General features: G+C 43.3%; 1 protein-coding gene across 2 annotated transcripts in view; it reads left to right on the top strand.

Moving 5' to 3' along the window:
* The window catches only part of TES (testin LIM domain protein), an 83344-nt gene extending 62198 nt beyond the window's left edge, over positions 1-21146 (top strand). For both annotated transcript variants that reach the window (XM_069976361.1, XM_069976368.1), the window contains exons 5-7: positions 12777-12992; positions 18644-18802; positions 20521-21146. In XM_069976361.1, coding sequence (XP_069832462.1) covers positions 12777-12992; positions 18644-18802; positions 20521-20712 — 567 coding nt within the window. In that variant the 3' untranslated portion in view covers positions 20713-21146. The remainder of the gene's footprint in view (positions 1-12776; positions 12993-18643; positions 18803-20520) is intronic.
* The last annotated feature ends 391 nt before the right edge of the window (positions 21147-21537 follow it).

Raw genomic sequence — 21537 nt, forward strand, 5'->3', positions numbered from 1 at the left:
TATATGGGGGCTGGGGATGCACAATACTGGGGGCTATATGGGGGCTGGGGATGCACAATACTGGGGGCTATGTGGGGGCTGAGGATGCACAACACTGGGGGCTATATGGGGGCTGGGGATGCACAACACTGGGGGCTATATGGGGGCTGGGGATGCACAATACTGGGGGCTATATGGGGGCTGGGGATGCACAATACTGGGGGCTATGTGGGGGCTGAGGATGCACAACACTGGGGGCTATGTGGGGAAGGGGATGCACAATACTGGGGGCTATGTGGGGGATGGGGATGCACAATACTGGGGGCTATGTGGGGGCTGAGGATGCACAACACTGGGGGCTATGTGGGGGCTGGGGATGCACAATACTGGGGGCTATATGGGGGCTGGGGATGGACAATACTGGGGGCTATGTGGGGGATGGGGATGCACAATACTGGGGGCTATGTGGGGGCTGGGGATGCACAATACTGGGGGCTATGTGGGGGCTGGGGGTGCACAATACTGGGGGCTATGTGGGGGCTGGGGATGCACAATACTGGGGGCTATGTGGGGGCTGGGGATGCACAATACTGGGGGCTATGTGGGGGCTGGGGATGCACAATACTGGGGGCTATGTGGGGGCTGGGGATGCACAATACTGGGGGCTATATGGGGGATGGGGATGCACAATACTGGGGGCTATGTGGGGGGATGCACAATACTAGGGGCTATATGGGGGATGGGGATGCACAATACTGGGGGCTATGTGGGGGCTGGGGATGCATAATACTGGGGGCTATGTGGGATGGGGATGGACAACACTGGAAGCTATACGGGGGGGGGGGGGCTGGACATCATAAGCGGGCTTTATGGGGGCTGGACAACATAAGGGGGCTATATGGGGGAGTGGACAACATACAGGGTCATCTCTAAGAGGACTACACAGAAGTAATCTCGGCTCTCCAGCTGTTGCAAAACTACATCTTTAGCTGTCCAGGCATGATGGGAGTTGTAGTTTTGCAACAGCTGGAGAGTCGAGGTTCCCTACCCCTGATATAGGTGATGCACATGGGGCCATCTATACGGAGCACTGAACAAGGGGCAATCTATAAGCTGTCTACACAGAGGGGGGCATATACTATAAGGGATATATATATATATATATATATATGTTCCTATACAAGGAGTCAGGGCTACTCACTGAAAGAGGGTACAAAGGGGCCATTACAGATGTGCAGTTTGTATACAGATGAGGATGGTGTCAGTGTGAGGAGCCTAATATGTCTGTCTGGCAGATTCTGTGGATTCGTGGCTCCGAGAAGTTCTCATAACGGCCCAGGACAGATGGAGAAGATGATGAAAAGGGAAGAACTCCGATCAGAGAAGACGTCCCCTGTGAGTCACCTGATGTAACTACACTGTAATTTATATGGAGTACAGAACCTGTGTAGATCTGGGTGTGTTGATGGCGTAGTGGTCGGTCAGGGGTGGGGGTGGATTTGGGGTAGGGGGGGCCCCAATCAAAGGTTTGCTATGGGGCCCAGCCATTTCTAGTTACGCCCCTGGTCGTAGTCCAGTAAAAGACAGCTTTCCTATAGTAGCCTCCATCAGACTATAATTTGCCTTCCAGTTTCTCTCTTCTTCTGCTAGTGGTAACATATCAGGGCATCCATTTCATATCCATTTCAAAACCTGTGCAAAATTCAGCTGGCGACATCCATTTTTTTCAGTCATAATTTTATTTTATTTTTTCCCCTCCAGACTAACCTGATCATTAGCTATCACTAATATGTTTAATATATATATTTTTTTATTTATATTTAATATATTATTCGTAATATATTTGCACTCAGTGTGCTGAAAAAAAGAGTGCTGACAAAGTGTGCAGGTTCACACTTGGCTGACCGCTGATCAGTGGTTACCAACCCCTTGATAATCCATAGATTTATTGCATACTCCATCAAGGGCTCTTTAACATATCAGGCACCGGAGCAAACAGATTGTTCTGTCTTCCTGCACGTTCTCACAGTGTGCAATCTGACATCCAGCATAAACCTCTTCCTGTCTTCCCAATAAGCAGACTGTGTTCTCAATGTTAACTTCTTTATTGATTAACAGTATGGATATGAAAGTGATGGTATGGACAGGAATGATTGAAATGGTAAAACTACAAGGAATACAGAAATACAGTTGTCAGTAATCAGCATATAATAGCATGACAATGACATTTATAATACAGGAACACATGACAGGATGACTGACTAAACATGGCTGCCTATACAAGTGAGCGCATGGTATCATCATCTCCCTGAGTAGCAACTGCAATCTAACTAACAACTCATAACACACATAAACATAATAGCACTCTGATCAGACTCCCACCAGATATGCTGTGTCCAGGACAATGAATCCAAGATGAGTGGTGCCTCAGACAAGTGTGTACATGTCTGCTCATATCAATTACATCTTAGTACTGCCTTCTTCTTCCCAGCTTGCCTTTCACCTCTGACATCAGACTCCCAGACTGCATTGCAGTCTTAAAGTAAACACACATAAGACACTGTATAACTTTGGCCAGCAGATGGTGCTATAACAAATACATTACATGTCTTCTAACTAACAATTATAGTTAACCTGTGGATAATATATCTCCATATGCTTGGAACAGCACACTCCCCGCCTGACATCAACTGATGTCACCACTAGGCTCTTTTGGCGAAAACAACAGAACAAGTTCCGCTACTGGTCTGAGGAATAGTTTGCTCTCGCCAAGCTTCCATACTTTGATCTCAGCTTTCCTTACATTCCCATCTGTACTTGGGAACGTTTGGGTGACAAGGCCCAATGGCCACTCATTCCGGTGCGACTGGCTGTCTTTCACAAGCACAACATCACCAGGTTTGAGGTTTGGCTTGTTCACCTGCCACTTCCTCCTTGTTTGTAGGGTGGAGATATACTGCTTCCTCCATCTGTCCCAGAAAATGTTGGAAAGACTTTGCACTTGCCTCCATTGTCGCCTGTAGAGGTCTTTGTCACCAAATTCTCCAGGTGGTGCACTCACAATGTTGGTTTTCTGAGTCAGTAACATGGCAGGAGTGAGGACAGTTGTATCCCCAGGGTCGCTGGAAAGTGTAGTAAGCGGTATGGCATTCATGATGGCTGAAACTTCGGCCAAGAATGTAGTCAAGGCTTCATGAGTGAGTCTCGTACTGCCCACTTGCAGGAAGATTGAATCCAGGATCTTTCGTGCAATCCCTATCATTCTCTCCCAGGCACCTCCCATATGGGAAGAGTGTGGTAGGTTAAAGGTCCAGGTGCAACCTTGCTCACTTAGGTATCTTTCGACATTGGTAGTGTCCAAGTTAGAAGGAATGTAAAGTTCTTTTACTGCTCCAACAAAATTCGTGCCTCTGTCGGAACGGATATGTTTCACAGGCCCTCTCATGGCGATAAACCGTCTAAGTGCGTTAATGAAACTTGAAGTGTCCATAGCTTCAATCACTTCTATATGGACAGCTCGGCTAGACATGCAAGTAAACATGACAGCCCAGCGTTTAGCACTGGCATGGGCTCCCCTAGTGTGTCGTGTAGCCACAGTCCAAGGACCAAATACATCCAGACCCACGTTGGTGAAGGGAGGATCTGTACTCAGTCTGTCAGATGGGAGATTGGACATCTTTGGTTTCTGAGATGTGCCACGAAGTCTGCGACAAGTGACGCAGTTGAAGATGAGTTTATTCACAAGTCTCTTCGCTCCGACTACCCATAATCCGGCAGCTCTTAGGCTCCCTTCTGTAAACAACCGGCCTTGGTGCTTTACTTGAACGTGGTGACGTTGCACAAGCAGAGTTGCGACATGATGATGTCCAGGAATTATTAAAGGATGCTTCTCCACAAACTCCACTTTGGCTTCTTGAAGACGGCCCCCTACTCTGAGCAGCCCATCTTGGTCGATGATTGGGTCAAGCTTTCTCAAAGCGCTGTCTTTAGAGACAGGTTGCCCTTTCTTTAGGTTGTCAATTTCTTTATCATAACATTCTTGTTGTATCATGTGAATTATCATGTTCTTGGAATTCTCCAGGTTGGGAACGGTGAAAGCATGTTTACAGTGATGCCAACCCTTGCAGGATTCTTGCTCCATGGGTAATGTCGACTTGTAAGTCTGAGCAATATGAGTCAAACAAGCAATAGCACGAACAAGTGACTTCCAGGTTGAGAACCTGCTGAAACGGTGGGATTTGAGGCAGTGTTCTGATGCCACTGTATGTAGAACAGATACTTGGGGGCGGATTTCACCGTCATCATCTGGGTCTATCAGCTCAAACGTGTCAGGTTCGGTAGTGTAAGACGTTGAACGGTTCAGGAATGCAGGGCCCGTAAACCATGTGGTGTCTTTCAGGTGGTCCGGTGCAACAGATCTGGTTGCGTGGTCCGCTGGATTATGATGCGTAGGTACATAATGCCACTGTTTGGGACAAGTGGATCTCCTGATCCTCAGCACTCTGTTGCTGACATAGACATAAAAGCGTCGTGTTTCGTTACAGATGTATCCTAGGACCACCTTGCTGTCTGTGTAGAACTCAACTTCTTTGATTTCAAGGTTCAATCCTGTTGTTATTAGTTCAGCCAACTCCACTGCAAGCACAGCGGCACAGAGTTCCAATCTGGGAATTGTGTGTTCACGGAGTGGCGCCAGTTTCGTCCGGCTCATAAGGAAGCCTATATGGCATTGTTCTTTGACATCTATAGTTTTTAGGTATGCTACTGCTGCAATCGCTTTGACTGAGGCATCACAGAAGATACAAAGTCTTTGCATTTTGACTTCTGTTGATGGCACAGGAGCATAAGGTCGTGTGACATGGAGACTGGACAGAGCTTCCAGGGACTTCTTCCAACTTGCCCACTGGTCTCTTTTCTCCAAGGGAAGTGGGTCATCCCAATCGGCTGTATCTTGGGTGAAGTCTCTTAACATCCATTTACCTTGGATAGTGACAGGAGCAACGAATCCCAGAGGATCGTATAAGCTGTTTATGGCAGACAGGACACCTCTGCGTGTAAAGGGCTTCTCTTCCTTGCTGACTTGGAAGGTGAAAGAATCTGCCTTTAGGTCCCAGAGCAAACCAAGGCTTCTCTGCATGGGAAGGGAGTCACAGCCAAGATCCAAGTCTTTTAGGTCTGCTGAGTGGTCTTGAGAGGGGAAGGCTTCCATAAGTTCCCGGCTGTTGGAAGCAATCTTATGCAACCTCAAATTAGACAGAGCAAGCATTTCCTGAGCCCTTTTGAGAAGATTGATTGCTGCCTCGTTCGTGGGTGTGGATTTCAAGCAGTCATCCACATAGAAGTCCTTTTCCACAAAGGACCTAACATTCGACCCGTACTTTGCTTCACCTTCTCTGGCTGAATGTCTGAGACCATAGATTGCAACTGCAGGGGAAGGACTGTTTCCAAAGATGTGGACTCTCATCCGGTACTCTATGATGTCTTCACAGGGGTTGTTGTCACGGTACCAGAAGAACCTCAAGAAGTTTCTGTGTTCTTCCTTGACGAGAAAGCAGTGGAACATCTGTTGTATATCAGCCATAAATGCCACAGCATCTCTGCGGAAGCGAAGAAGCACTTCTATAAGTCTGTTGTTGAGGTCTGGGCCTGACAGTAGGACATCATTTAATGAGACACCTTCGCACCTTGCACTTGAGTCAAATACTACTCTTATCTGACCTGGTTTCTTTGGATGATAAACACCGAATATGGGTAGGTACCAACACTCTTCAGAGCCTTGCAGCGCTGGTGCGATCTCTGCGTGGCGGTTCTGGAATATCTTCTCCATGAAGGCAAAGAAGTGTTGTCTTGTCTCTTGTGATCTCTGGAGTTTCTGTTTGAGAGAAACAAATCGACTATAAACACTTTCTCTGTTGTTGGGTAAGCGTGGTCTCTGGGGTTTAAACGGCAAAGGTGCAATCCAACTTTTTGACTCATCCTTTACTATTTCCCGATCCATTATGTCCAAGAACAGCCTGTCTTCTATGGACATTGTTACCCTGTTATCTTCTTTTGTCCTGTGGAAAACTGTGCACCCTATGTGGTCTGGCTCACCGTCACAAGCGTTGTCTTCACATGAAGGGTCTGCGAACGGGCAAGGTAGGGGGGCACTGCATGGCAAATCCTTTACCAGGAAACTACTCTGACAAGGTTGGAAGAGAGAAGGACGTCCATTCTCAAGTGTACTAGTGAGCATGCTGTTGACTGAGGTCGGCTTATGTGCTCCTCCTAGACAGACGTCTCCTATGATGACCCATCCGAGGTCAAGTCTCTGGGCGTAAGGAGCGTTCTGAGGGCCATTGATCTGTGCTCTGGCTTTATGGACTCGTAGTATATCTCTCCCAAGGAGCAGGACAATCGGTGCTCCTGGGTCTAGCTCTGGTATCAGGTGAGTTATACGCTTCAAATGGGGGTGGAATGCAGCTACATCCGGTGTAGGTATTTCTGACCTGTTGTCGGGAATCTGATTGCACTCCAGTATGGTTGGCAGAGACAAGCAGGTTTGACCATCCAAGGACTCAACTTTGTACCCAGTTGCCTTTCTCCCCGCCGTCTCGACAGTACCTGCACATGTCCTTAAGGAGTAGGGAGAGCTGGGCCCTTTAATGTTAAAGGTGTCAAAGAAGGTGGATTTAGCTAGAGACCTGTTACTCTGATCATCTAGGATTGCATATATCTTGATTGCTCTTTCTCGGTGGCTTGCTGGATAGACTCTGACAGGGCAGATTTTAGAACAGGACTTTCCTCCTAAAAGTCCCTTACATATCTCTGTACACTGAGAGGTGACTATCTGGGTGTCTTCTATGTCAGTGTCAGTCTGCTTTCTGACACACTGCTCAGCCTGTGAAGGCACCTGTGAGGGTGGTCCAGGGTGTAGAGCTGTGTTGTGTTCTGTGCTGCCACATTCTGTGCATTTCACACTGACCTCACAGTTCCTGGCGAAGTGCGACGTAGTTGCGCAGCACCTGAAGCAGATGTTGTTCTCCTTGAGGAAACTCTTGCGGTCCTCTAGAGACTTCTCCCTGAAGACTCTGCACTTTAGTAGAGGATGCGGTTTCTTGTGTAGGGGACAATGCTTGCTGAGGTCCATAGGTACGCTCTCCCCTTGGGGGGACTTAGTGGCTCTGTAAGAAAAACCTGAGGAAGTAACATTAGTTTTGTGGACTGTCACTGGTGTTTTGAGAGGTTTGACACCAGGGGCAGTGGAACATGACATAGTAAAATCAAAACTGGGGTCATTTCTGATTCTAGCCTGTTGAGTGACAAAGTCTACAAACACTGTGAAAGGAGGAAATGGGACATTATGAACCTGTTTATAACGAGAACCATGTATAATCCATTTCTCCTGTAAGTTATATGGAAGTTTTTGTACAATTGGATTAACACCTCTGGCAGTGTCTAGGAATGCTAACCCTGGTAGATCTCCTTCTGCCTGAGCAACCTGCACCTCTATTAAGAGGTCACTCAGTTCCCTGAGTTTCTGGTAACCTTTACTCACTATTCTGGGAAAGCTATCTATTCTCTTATATAAAGCATTTTCTATAGCTTCTACCGACCCATAACATTCATCAAGTCTTTGCCACACCATCCTTAAGCCTGTGTCAGGATGATTTATGTTAATGTCTCTGATTCTTTTGGCGTGTTCAACGGACTCGCTTCCAAGCCACTTTACCAGGAGATCTAACTCCTCACTGCAGGAAAGGTCCAAGCCTCTGATGGCATTCTGAAAGGAGATACGCCATGCTCGGTAGTTTTCAGCTCGATCAGTGAACTTTACAAGTCCCTTTGTAACCAACTCCCGTTTAGCAAAGAATTTAGCAAAGTTCATGGAGGCTTGGTTAGTGTCCATGTGAGCTGGTGTGTTGTTGTGGTGATGTGTGTGCAGTGTATCACCATACCTTTTCGGAGCTTCTGGCTTAGGACAATCTGTATAATACCGTTCTGAAGCGAACGGTGTCCCTTTAAGACAGAGGGGAGGCTGTATCCTCTGTCCTGTCGAACGGTAGTTGTGGCTGACGTCAACTTGTTGCACACCTTCTTGCTTGTAATATTGCAGTTCATGGTAGGGTCTCTGGTAATCTGTATAGGTTGATAGATGTACTGGATCATGGTTGTCGTCTATGCCAGGATGTTGATAGACATATTCTGAGACGCGCTGTGCTGGATCTTGTTGTTCTAGGTCTGGCCCAAGTATACTGCTGTGTTTTTCAGATTCTGAAAACTCCATGGCTTCCAGGAACTCTGCTTTGGCCAGTGCAGCTGCTGTCTCTTTCTCTGCAGCAAGTTTTTCAAGTGATGCTTGCAGACGTGCTCTCTCTGCCTCTTGATCTGCTTGCTTTAGCTTTAATTGCATCTCTTGAGCAGCAAAGGAGGATTTTACTTTTGCTGCCTCAGCTTCTGCACGAGCAAGAGCAGCACTTTCTTTTATGGAAGACTTGATAGAGCGGCTTGCTTGGGACCTCGTCCTGACTGAAGACGCCTTGCTAGTAGACATTGTGTGCCTGCTTGTGGGCTGCAATCTAGATATGAGTGGATATCAGCACTTGCTGGAGGATGTACACTCGTACTTGCGACAATATGGCGGCCGCTACAATAGCCGTGCATATGACCATGTGCGTGATGGCGGCTCCGTATAGTCTGGTCCACTATCGCTTGTGACTAGCATCTGTTTTACTGTTCTGTCTTCCTGCACGTTCTCACAGTGTGCAATCTGACATCCAGCATAAACCTCTTCCTGTCTTCCCAATAAGCAGACTGTGTTCTCAATGTTAACTTCTTTATTGATTAACAGTATGGATATGAAAGTGATGGTATGGACAGGAATGATTGAAATGGTAAAACTACAAGGAATACAGAAATACAGTTGTCAGTAATCAGCATATAATAGCATGACAATGACATTTATAATACAGGAACACATGACAGGATGACTGACTAAACATGGCTGCCTATACAAGTGAGCGCATGGTATCATCATCTCCCTGAGTAGCAACTGCAATCTAACTAACAACTCATAACACACATAAACATAATAGCACTCTGATCAGACTCCCACCAGATATGCTGTGTCCAGGACAATGAATCCAAGATGAGTGGTGCCTCAGACAAGTGTGTACATGTCTGCTCATATCAATTACATCTTAGTACTGCCTTCTTCTTCCCAGCTTGCCTTTCACCTCTGACATCAGACTCCCAGACTGCATTGCAGTCTTAAAGTAAACACACATAAGACACTGTATAACTTTGGCCAGCAGATGGTGCTATAACAAATACATTACATGTCTTCTAACTAACAATTATAGTTAACCTGTGGATAATATATCTCCATATGCTTGGAACAGCACACAGATTATGCAGGCCTTTAATCTGTATATGTTTATCTCTAGATCAGTGCTTGCCTTTCTTAATGCCATGCTTCACTGTCACCTGGTTTTCAGTCTGGTGCCTTTTCCTCTTGTTGGTAATAGAAACAAATTGGTTGTTGGTCCCTGCTGTAGTCCTGTTCGATTTCCTTTCTCTGGCATTACACTCAGACAATCATTGGGCAGTGTGTGCAGGAGCAGAACATTATCAGAACAGCACTGCAGCAGGGACTGGAAAATCTGACAGTGGCAGCATCAGGTGAGATAAGTATAGCTTCATTTATGTTTTTAATGTACAAAGTAAGTATAAAAATTTAAGTCAAAGGTACATTTAAAAATCTCTGTTTACTACCATCTACAGCTGTGATCTGGTGTATTTCTTCAATACATCCTAAGGCTGTGTTCACACTATGTATATTTCAGTCAGTATATGTATATTTCAGTCAGTATTGCAACCAAAGCCAGGAGTGGATTGAAAACACAGAAAGGATCTGTTCACACAATGTTGAAATTGAGTGGATGGCCGTCATTTAATGGCAAATATTTGCTGTTACTTTAAAACAACGGCTGTTGTATTGAAATAATGGCCGTTATTTACTGTTATATGGCAGCCATCCATTCAATTTCAACATTGTGTGAACAGAGCCTTTCTGTGTTTTTAATCCACTCCTGGTTTTGGTTGCAATACTGACTGAAATATACGTAGTGTGAACGCAGCCTAAACATGTTTCAATCTTTTACAGTTCTTACAGTTGTTATGCCATTTTTGTTTTCACACCCACATGCTTGGCTTAATAAATCCCGGATCGTGTTCTAAGTTTTCTAAAGGCAAGATTCACACAGGATGGATCCGCAGTGGTTTTCACACTGTGAATTCGCAGCAAAATCTGCTGCGGATCCCTTTCCTGTCATTTTCAATTAGATGACGTAAGGGGGGTTAAGAGGGCGGCACTTACATACTGACAGCGGGATGACAGTCACGCTGTGAGTATGTAATCTCATTGAAAATTACAGTGAAGGGATCCGCAGCGGATCCGTCCTGTGTGAATCTACCCTTATGGTGTGTTCACAACTACAGGATCTGCAGCTGATTTTCTGCAGCAGATTTCATTTAAATAACTGAACACAGCATCAAATCTGCTGCAGATCCTGTAGGTGTGAACGCACCCTAAGGGTGCGTTCACACCTACAGGATCTGCAGCAGATCTGCAGCAGATTTGATGCTGTGTTCAGTTATTTAAATGAAATCTGCTGCAGAAAATCAGCTGCAGATCCTGTAGGTGTGAACGCACCATAAAGGTGTTTTCTGCAGAAATATAAAATTGAGCATACTGCTTTCCCTTGCAGTAAAACAATAACAGAGCCCATATTTAACCCCCACCCCTTTCCTGCTATGCAGTCTTCCAGGCCCGGCTGTGGTAACATTCTGCCACATATGTCCCACTCCCTTCTCAGTGCATCACAAACCTGAATGGGGAGAGCAATATAATTTCAAGCGGTCAGATTGGGAACACAGCCAGGACTAAAAGATCACACAGCTGGAACAGCAGGGGAGCAAGGAGGGAGAAGTTTGGGCTCTGTTATTATTTTACTGCAGAGGAAGGCAGTATGCCCCATTTCCCTGGAAAACTGCTTTAAGGCTATGTTCACGCACAGTATTTTGCAACCAAAACCAGGAGTGGATTGAAAACACAGGCTCTGTTCACACACTGTGGAAATTGACTGGATGGCAGCCATTTAATAGCAAATAACTGACGTTATTTCAAAACAATGGCCGTTGTTTTAAAATAATGGTAATTTGTCATTAAATGGCGGCCATCCACTCAATTTCCACAGTGTGTGAACATAGCCTTTCTGTGTTTTCAATCCACTCCTGGTTTTGGTTGAAAATACTGACCAAAAACTGAAAAACATAGGGACGCTGAGAATAAAGGTCATTTTCTCACCTTCTTCCTTGGCACCAAATCTTCAGTTTAATCTATATATAAATAGTTTGATGCACTGGGGGCGGGGCTACCCCTCATAAATGTTGAGGTGGCACTCTGCAGTGATGTTACTCCGGTGCTTATTACTGCAAAGTTCTACTGAATATTCATGAGGAAGGTAGCGGCGCCCCCCCCCCCCCCCAATCACCACCTGCCTAATTTGCATAGTATATAGGGTGAATATTTACCAGAAACTGGGCACTGGGTATGATAATAAAAAAAACTGCATTGGGGATGATGTTTTATTCTCAACGCCCCCAGCCCTATGGAAACATAAGAGCAGGTTAGAGTATTCTTACCTGCAGTTTGTTTCATTTTACCAACATGCACTAGGGCAGCACCTCCTTTACGTGAAACCTAAAGGAAAGTGATGCTAAAAGTCTTTTTTGTTATGCTAAGCCTTGCATACTGTTATCAGTATTGGCTGCTTAGTACACTGAATTGGTAAAATGTTAATATATATAATATCAGCTGTGTGCCGTTGATTTACAATAGGATTTATAGCGTAGGATCGTGTTACTGTGTGTCCTTAGACACAGACATCTACTTGGCCAGGTAGTCTGCTGTTCTGAAGCCTTTGCTTACAGCATTGACTCCAAACCTTTTCACCTAATTTATGGTGCGTGGTTAGGAATTCTTTCCTGTCTCCTGATATAAGATCTGTAAAAACATTACTTTTTTTTATGGTTATGCAAATGTGAAGTGGAAAAGATGTGTTGGATCTTCCTTTACAGTGTTTACAGGTTGCTTTCCATCCAGAACAGCCCATTATGCTGTTATTTATTTACTCTGACCGCTGCAGCTTTCAGCCGTGGTTGGAAGGGAATCCTATGTGTCATAAAACTCTCATTACTCACAAAACTCCATCAGAAGCATATCTCCAGTTATGGGAATATCTTGTGTTGTGAGCTGCATCCATGTCTGAGGCAGTTTTTCCACCAGAGGCGTTCCTTTCCTTGGACAATGGGATGTTTGTGACTGCAGCGAAGGGTTAAAAGATTGAGAGGGCGAAGAATGCACTGTGACCCGGCTCACAATTGGATTGCTAATAAGCATTTTATCGTGGCGTAGAGAGGGAGTGTTGATACATTAAGGAGCACTGTGGAAATAGCTGGGGCATGCCTGCACAGTTCCTGTTCTCAGACCAATTTTTCACTGTCACAGCAGGATCTAAAAGCCTCCCTGCATTGCTAATTCATGGTCCATGTCACTGTCTACATGGCATTTTGGAACTGGGATGCACGTAGGTTTCAGGATGACATATGTTTCTGTTGGCACTGTTTCAGACGTTGCTTGTCATTTGCAGCGGTTTTCTTTTCATTTTCCTCCCTATTGTTTTACTCAATTAAATATAGTCTGTTTATGTTTTTTTGTAATATTACCTATAAACTGATTTCGCTTGTATCCACAGTACTGCTTCCGGTGCAAGGAGAACATGAAGGAGGGTGACCCTGCAGTGTACGCAGAACGAGCGGGCTACGACAAGCTGTGGCATCCTTCTTGCTTTGTCTGTTTCACCTGCAATGAACTCCTAGTTGACATGATCTACTTCTGGAAGAAGGGAAAACTATACTGTGGCAGACATTACTGTGACAGTGAGAAGCCGCGGTGCGCAGGTTGCGATGAGGTAACCTCATGTTTATTTCTTATTCGGCAACTCTAAAAACATACTAAGGCAGCAATTCCTTAATATTTCATCATTAATAGAATCCATTAGCTACTGCTTCCATAGTCCGCAAGTGTTATGCACACTCTCTACACTATAGACCTTGTAAAACAGTGTCTAACATGCTCAAGTCATCTGTTCTAAATTTCACCTTTACCTACAAAAGATACTACAAAAGTGAATACACATGAACTGTGGGCATAAATCCTACAAGAAGGTATGCTCAAATGATATACAAATCCCACAAATTAAATCACACTTTATGAATGCAAAAATATTAATAAAAAAATTATAATATCTCACAGATAAGCATAGGTTACATAGATACACCACAGGTATCAATCTATATAGAATTGTCACAGGAGTATTAATAAGATTATATAGCAGCCACAAAGAAATATATAAAGTGCTATGTTAATATACACCTGTCAAATTAATGGCTGAAATCTCTACCTTATCCCTAGCCAGTATCCGACAATATCAATAGGGTTGAACAAGTGTTCAGCTTCCTGAATACAAATGAAAGACAAAGTGCATAATAGTAATGGATACCTGATGGCAGTGGGGTGTCCTCTCCTCCCCAATGCGCGTTTTGCGTTAGCTGGATCACGGCGCTGTCACTTATGTGTGAAGATGCAGTGATTTTGAAAATTTAACAACACGCATCCATTCATGCTTGCTGTCTGTAGCAATAAATTTTCAGTATGGTTTCAAGTTACAATGTACAGGAAAAACCACTGAGGCCACTGTACTCACATCTTTAATCTTTGCCACATCCAATGCAACTACTTCTTCAGTTTCCCTTCAGGGATTTGCTTATTGGTTGCATTAATGGCATGCCTGTATACATTACCTATATCACCACTGCAGCCTCAGCAGTATATGGCATAAGACCACAGACAGCATTGACTAACTGCAGCAGTAATGTGGGTATATGGCCAGGTTATTACTGCACCTAATTTAAAGTGAATGTGTCATCGGTTAATGTTTCTGACCAATAAAAATGTTAGATATGTTAGGTCAAGGAAACACATGGTACTTTTCCTATATTTGTCTGCAACTGAGAATAAATGCGTTTTTCTACTTTCTGGAAGCACATAGTGTCAAACAGACTTCTGAATTGCTGAAAGCTGGAATATCTCCTCACTGCTCTATCATCCTTGTTCCTACTTGATTAACAGTGACCTGGAAGCTTAGCCCCAAGCAGGGTTAGGGATGGGAGAGGAGCGAGGGGACAGTCCAGCATGCTGCACTTCAGGAGCCTGAAAAGGCCTCTTTGCACTGAAGACTAAAAGCAGTGCAGAAGCCATGGATGTATGTGTAATTTTATTATTTTCAATTTATTATGGACTCTGACCACCTTTTGTCCCGACCAGATTAGTACAAAAAACATTATAAGGGAAAGAAATATCATCAGTACAACCCCCTTAGAATATATTAGTTAATGAAAACCAATGTTCCTCATTTATCCGCTGCATTGTTTTTCACAGAAATGGAATTCATTAAAATTTTGCAGCATGTGGGATTTGTTGGGTTTCTTTTTTTTTTTTTTTTTTTCCTCATTGGGGAATGTGAAGACGTGGGAGTAACACATTTCTATCTATATTCCTATAATCTCTTGGCAGGTATTTGCCTAACACCTTGTGGAGAGAAAGGGCTGTTTGCTTTCATCAGCAGGTTTAAGCAGCCAAAACTGGAAGAAAAAAAAACAAACATTTTAAAGTGTGCCTAATGCTACACTACAGCAGTATAACTGATTAGCAGTGTTTGGACATATATGATAAAGTGCACAGCTCCTCTGTTTTCTCACATACCAGCCTCTCCTACTAGGGAGGCCTATCTGTGTGCAGCTGTATATGACAACTATTAAATATGAGCTGTATACAGATCTCAGATCAATGTAGCAACAGGAGCCAATCTTGTTGGTGAGGCAACAGAGAATTGTTGTAGTGTGATACAGGAGCACCATAGCCGTATAATATGTATTATTTATAATGCTAGTGGTGATAGAAACTACACTTTAGATGTGATGAGCAGTGGTAAATTAGGCAGTGAAGACTAGAACAATAATAAAATATTCCAGTAAAATAAGCTTCAGCATGCATTAAAGGGGTATTCCACCCAACAGTTAAAAAATGAAACCCAAACTTGGCTGGGCTTACTCACCAAGCAAGTCCCCCGAGTATTGTGAGCCATTTCCTGTCTTTCTAGATGCTGCAGTTCCTGGGTTACAGGTTTTTCTAAAAGCCAGTCTATCTTGTAGTATCTGCCCATTGCTGACTCAATCTGTAAACAAAATATCTATCTATCTATTCATCTGCTTAGATAGATGAAAGATAGAGAGATGAAACTACTGTGTTTACTTTCTCCTATACTACTCAGGAGGCGATCACTGTTCTGTTGTTTCCCCACCCCTTGGCCAGGTGCTTAGTGATTGGAGTAATGTTAGTGGTAGGTGGGGTTACAGATGAGGTGTTACAGCTTGCCTGGCAACAGAAGAGAGAGCGATCGTGTGACTTTTTGGTCTCAGAAGGGAGGGGGAGGACAGGAGACAAAGTGGACCAGAAAATGAGTATTTTCTGCATCTTCAGGCTGGGTTCACACTACGTAAGTTTCCGGCCGTAGCGCGTTCCGTGAATAAGCGGCCGGAAACTTACGTAGTTTGCGTACAATGTAAAGTATACGATCTACTGCCGCACAGTTCACACTACGTACGAACTTACGCCCGGATCGTATGCGGCGCCGTAAAAAATGAACCAGACCATTGTTTCGGGACGGGAATGCCGTAACTTACGCCCGTAGCGTTACATGCGGTCCCGTACGTAGTGGTGATTTCTTCATTTTGAAAGCTTTTTGTGCCGATCCAAAAGGTTCTGTGGGGTGTCCGGGGCTAGGCGAAGATTTCCAAGTAAAAGACCGCTGTCAGATCGCTACGAAGAGCGCTCAGGAAGCGTAAGTACACTACGGGCGTAAGTTTGCGGTCCATACGTATCCGGCAGCAACTTGCGTAAAGTCCCGGCCGGAGTTTCATACGTATATGTCCGGCCGCGGAAAATATGCGGCCGGACATATACGTAGTGTGAACATAGCCTCAGGGTGTAAGTCAAGATGTATTGCAGACAAACTGTCCAATTCATGTAATAAAAACCTATTACAAACAAGCTTAGATTATAGGTGGGGATTGAACAGGGTTAAATCTTTCTTACCCTTTAAAGGGGGTTATTCAGCAAAAATATTTTTCTTTCAAATCACTTCGTTTCAGAAAGTTCTATAGATTTGTAATTTACTTCTATTTAAAAATATCAAGTCTTCCAGTACTTATAAGCTGCTATTTTTCCAGCAGGACATGTTTGTTTTCTTTTCAGCCGGACACAGTGCTCTCGGCTGCCACCTCTGTCCGGGACAGGAACTGTCCAGAGTAGAAGCAAATCCCCATAGAAAACCTCTCCTGCTCAGGAAGTTCCTGTCTCTCCCAGAGATTTCAGCAGAGAGCACTGTGTCTGACTGGAAAGAAAACAACATGTCCTGCAGGACATATAGTAGCTAATAAGTATGGGAAGACTGGAGATTTTAAAATAGAAGTAAATTACAAATCTATATAACTTTCTGAAACCAGTTGATTTTAAAGAAAAATATTTTCACTGGACAATCCCTTTAAGAGTGCCTTCTCTCGTAACAGATTGCAGCGTCTTCAAATCCGGCTTGCTGCACGGGGTCCCGGCTTCCTGCTTTCTCGCCCATCTAATGAGTGGCTGCGGCTGGGCAACGCACTGATTGGCTGGGCGGGAAAGAAGGAAGCCGGGACCCCGTGCAGCAAGCCGGATTGAGGACGGGTGATGTATGCGCCAGCAGTGTGTGTGTTAAGGGGGAGGGGGATTTACTTAAAGCAGTCTGAAAGATCTCCTGCAAGTATGTATTCAAATAGGAACTGACAGGACCTTCAATTGTAACGGATCTCGCTGCAAAACTCACAGCGAGAAATCCATTGTGATCCGTTGTGTGAAGGCACCCTAAGGCATAGTTCAAATCTCTGTTTTGATAAGATCGTGAAAGACTGATGAGAAAAGAAAATGCAAATAAAACTATGCCATTTATATCTGTCACCACATCGTGGTAAATTCTTGAATTCAAAGTATTTTAGGAGTGATACCTTTATTGGCCAACAAAAAATTGTTAGAGCTGTGAGCTTTTGGGATTCACAAGATCCCTTTGTCAGACAAGTTCACAAATGAATGACTTACAGAAACAGCACAACATTTTAGGGATGTTACAAACAAGAAGGGAGAGACATCTGTGAATTGGGGAAGAGGGGGAGGGGGTATATACATCACATAGATAAGCCAGGACAACAAAAAGGACTTGTTGTAAATTAAAGCTTATTTGGAAGTCCAAGATTCTAGGTCAGTTCAGTCTTATCTGTGGAGTGTGTCCATGTATTAATGACTGGAATGTTTTTATCAATTTGAATTCCCACACTTTCCTCTCTCTGCCACTCTGGAAGTGACCTTTAAGTAACTAAACCTGGCACCTGGATTTATGACCCACTACATGGACACACTCCACAGATAAGACTGAACTGACCAAGAATCTTGGACTTCCAAATAAGCTTTATTTACAACAAGTCCTTTTTATTGCCCTGGCTTATCTATGTGATGTATATACCCCCCCCCCCTCCCCAATTCACATGTCTCTCCCTTCTTGTTTGTAACATCCCTAAAATGTTGTGCTGTTTCTGTAAGTCATTCATTTGTGAACTTGTCTGAGGAAGGGATCTTGTGAATCCAGAAAGCTCACAGCTCTAACAATTTTTTGCTGGCCAATAAAGGTATCATTTCTAAAATACTTTGGTTGCAAGTATTTAATACGATATGGATTTTTCTGGCTAACACGGTACCATACTGTACATTTTTTTTTCTATATCTGTCACCATAAACTTTAGTTTGAAAGTTTAAATGGATATACATAGACATGGAGAACAAAATGGCACATACTTTTTTTTTTGGAAGGGAGGGGGTATGTTTTTTTGTTTGTTTTTTTTCCTGCAACAGACGGAACTAATTCAAGTTAAGATGAACTGAATAAAAAAGTTTAGCCATTCATTAGTTGGGTCAGTTCTTTTCCATTAGGTAAATGCATAGCAAGTGGAGGAAACAAACACAAATGTGAACATATTCTCGAAGTGTTTTAACTAGAGATGAGCGAACCTCGAGCATGGTCGAGTCCTTTCGAACCCGAACTTTCGGCATTTGATTAGCGGTGGCTGCAGAACTTGGATAAAGCCCTAATGCTATGTGGAAAACATGGATATAGTCATTGGCTGTATCCATGTTTTCCAGACAACCTTAGAGCTTTATCCAAGTTCAGCAGCCCAAGCTAATCAAATGCCGATCGTTCGGGTTCCCGGTTCGCTCATCTTTACTTTTAACCTCTTTAGAACTTTTTTTCTGTATTTGTCTGTATTTTTCCTACATGTGCACTAGGTGGCACAAATCATCAAATAAAAAATAAGGATCTGGTGACATCTAGTGGTCAGAACTGAAATCATCAACAGTGCAGGACTACATAACAAATCACTGTAAATCTTATGATATATATATTTTTTCTCTTGTTAGTTGATTTTCAGCAATGAATATACCCAAGCAGAAGGTCAAAACTGGCATCTGAAGCACTTCTGTTGCTTTGACTGTGATTGTGTTCTGGCTGGGGAAATTTACGTGATGGTGAATGACAAGCCAGTGTGCAAGCCTTGCTATGTGAAAAACCATGCTGTGGTAAGACCATGTGATTCTTTTATTACTAAAAGTCAAACTGCCTTCTGTAGTTGTCTAACAGCTCCTAAAGTCTACTGCAATGTACTGAATTAGATTACGGCACATTGTGGCTTTAGAAACCTTTTTTTAATGTATTGTACTAGAAAATGTGCGTATCCTAATGGTTTACCTCAATATTATATTACTTGAATCTGCTTATCCATATTAAAGGGGAACTCCAGGTAGAGGTTAAAAAAAAAAATGAAATTTCTGCAGAAGCATAACACATTACTTACCTGTCTATCCCAGTTTTGAAACTACCAAAAATCCATTTGTTTGGGGGGGTTTTTGCTGTGTTTTGTGTTTTCTGTTCTTTCTGGTTTGGCATTTCCCAGAATGCAATGCTTTTCCTCATGTGATCATCACAGCCCCCACCCATTACAATCAGTAAAATTAGTGCAGCAGCTGCTTCTGTTCGGTCAGAGATGGTGAATTAGTCAGGGGATTGGGTTATCCAGCCAAGCCTCCTGTGACATCACGCCCTGCCCCCTGTATGCATCATCAGCAGACACACACAATTTGAGACAGAGGCATGTAAGATTTGTCTCCTGGGGGGGATAGCAGCAGGAGCAGGAGACCATGTGAATTGACACAGGGGCCATTTTTTTCACTTCCTGGATTTCTATCAGCTACCAGTGTGGCAGAACTGTACAGATTCAGTAATACATTGTATAGACACATCTGTATACCTTTTAATGTACTTGTAATAGAAAACAAGTTTTTCTTATCCGGAGTTCCCCTTTAAAGAAAAATACTAGATAAGGTATCTATGTAGAAATACACTTATAACAATGAATTTAGTTCTTTGTAAATTGTCTTCAGTTCCTTATTTCGTTCTGCATACATCCTATTTTTCTTAGTTTCTTACATCCACAGTTTTCTTAGTTGTTTGTTGGTTTTGGCCCCTTTGTTCAGCTGTTTACATATCAAACGTAGGCTCAAAACAGTGTATGAACATAGCTGTATGCTGAAACTTTAGAGCAATTCCCAAGCTTATTTCCTTCATCAGAGCTGTCCATGGTAATCCATAGGAACTCCAGAGTAAGCTAAAGACGACCAGTGATGCTGAATTGCCTCCTGATATTGTATGATGTTGTTTGGTTCTGCTGTGCTGTCTTCTCATTGTCAACAGGTTGCAGATTATCAGCACTGTAAAGAGGAAATGTCTCTAGATGCCCTTTTTGTAGTGTGGGTCCGAAGAGCCTGTTTATAATGAGTAAAGTGGTCTGGGGCTTGTTTCCCAGAAAATGTTTGCTGTATATTTAAAATGTGTTCCCAAAAGCGCATGCTTTTTGGACATCCCCAGCAAACATACTGCATGGATTCCATTTCATTATTGCATCACCAGCAGGTTTCAGGGTCTCTGAGGTCTAAAGGGTATAATGGCACCTAGAAATTATTTTTTTCATTTTGTTTGTTTACCTGCAATGCCAAGGATTTATCACTTAGATGTCCGTCCCTGCAACTGATGATTTACACAGTATTGTATGTCTTATTGATGTGTCGCAAAATAATTATTGGGAAAAGAATGGCTGCACTCATCAGTGCCGACCTCTGGTCAGTTTTCGAAGGGACAAAACGCCGGTCAAACCTTGACAAAGCAGCACACTGTTATGCTCTATATAATTGATTTACATGATTATATATATATGATTATGGGTTTTTTTTTCTTCCATTAGACTTGCCAAGGTTGCCACAATGCCATCGATCCAGAAGTTCAGCGTGTGAGCTACAGTGGATTTCATTGGCATGCCTCATCAGAGTGCTTCTTATGCTCATGTTGCAGCAAGTGTCTGATTGGCCAGAAGTTCATGCCAATAGAGGGGATGGTCTTCTGCTCTGTTGAGTGCAAGAAGAAAATGACTTCCTAGAGAAGGCAGTCATACAATTTTTTCTATTTCAAATCAGGTGGAACGTTTTGCAGATGGATAGCCCAGCAGTTGTGGCATGACTCCACCTGACGTCTCAGTTGTCTTTCAAAATGAAAATAGTTTTTATGTTTTATGCAAGTTTATCAAACTGAACAAAGCTGCTTTGCTTGATGTAAAAATCTACACATCTTTGACTGCCTAAATACTATTTCCTCATATCATATCAACCACATCTTCTTCTTATCCAGTAACCTTGCATTTGATTGCAGCACTTTATCGTGAATGTATCGTTGAGATGAGGAAACTGCATTCCAGGGATGGTTTACAACCTTAAAATGATTTGCCTTTGTAGCTATCGTTTTAGCTATGCTTTTATAGACCTGTGTAGCCTACAAGGTTTCTATATGTCCCTTAAAATTAAAAGATCACTAGTAGATATTGAGTCATTGACTTGTTTTTTTTCAACTAGTCCAGCAACCATAAGATTAACATCTGAGAAGGCTGGGTGATGGGGAGTCCGGATCTTCCCGAATATATAGTAACCAAATGAACAAAGCATGTAATGCTGCTTTAAAGTGGTTCTTTTGGACTATAATTAATGTTCTGGAGACCCTCCGGCAGATCAGTTGTGTTCTTGTCAACCCAACTTCCAGGAGACATCAGTAGGAGGAGAGAAGTTATGATCACCCAATAACCCTTTAGGGTCCAATAACACATACAGAATCTGCTGTAGATTTGATCTTGTGTTCCATCATTTAGTTACATTGATATCTGCTGCATAAAATCTGGAGCAGATCCTGTACATGTGAATGGACCCTTAAAGTC

The sequence above is a fragment of the Dendropsophus ebraccatus genome, chromosome 1, assembly GCF_027789765.1.
Source record: "Dendropsophus ebraccatus isolate aDenEbr1 chromosome 1, aDenEbr1.pat, whole genome shotgun sequence".
Taxonomy (NCBI): Eukaryota; Metazoa; Chordata; class Amphibia; order Anura; family Hylidae; genus Dendropsophus; species Dendropsophus ebraccatus.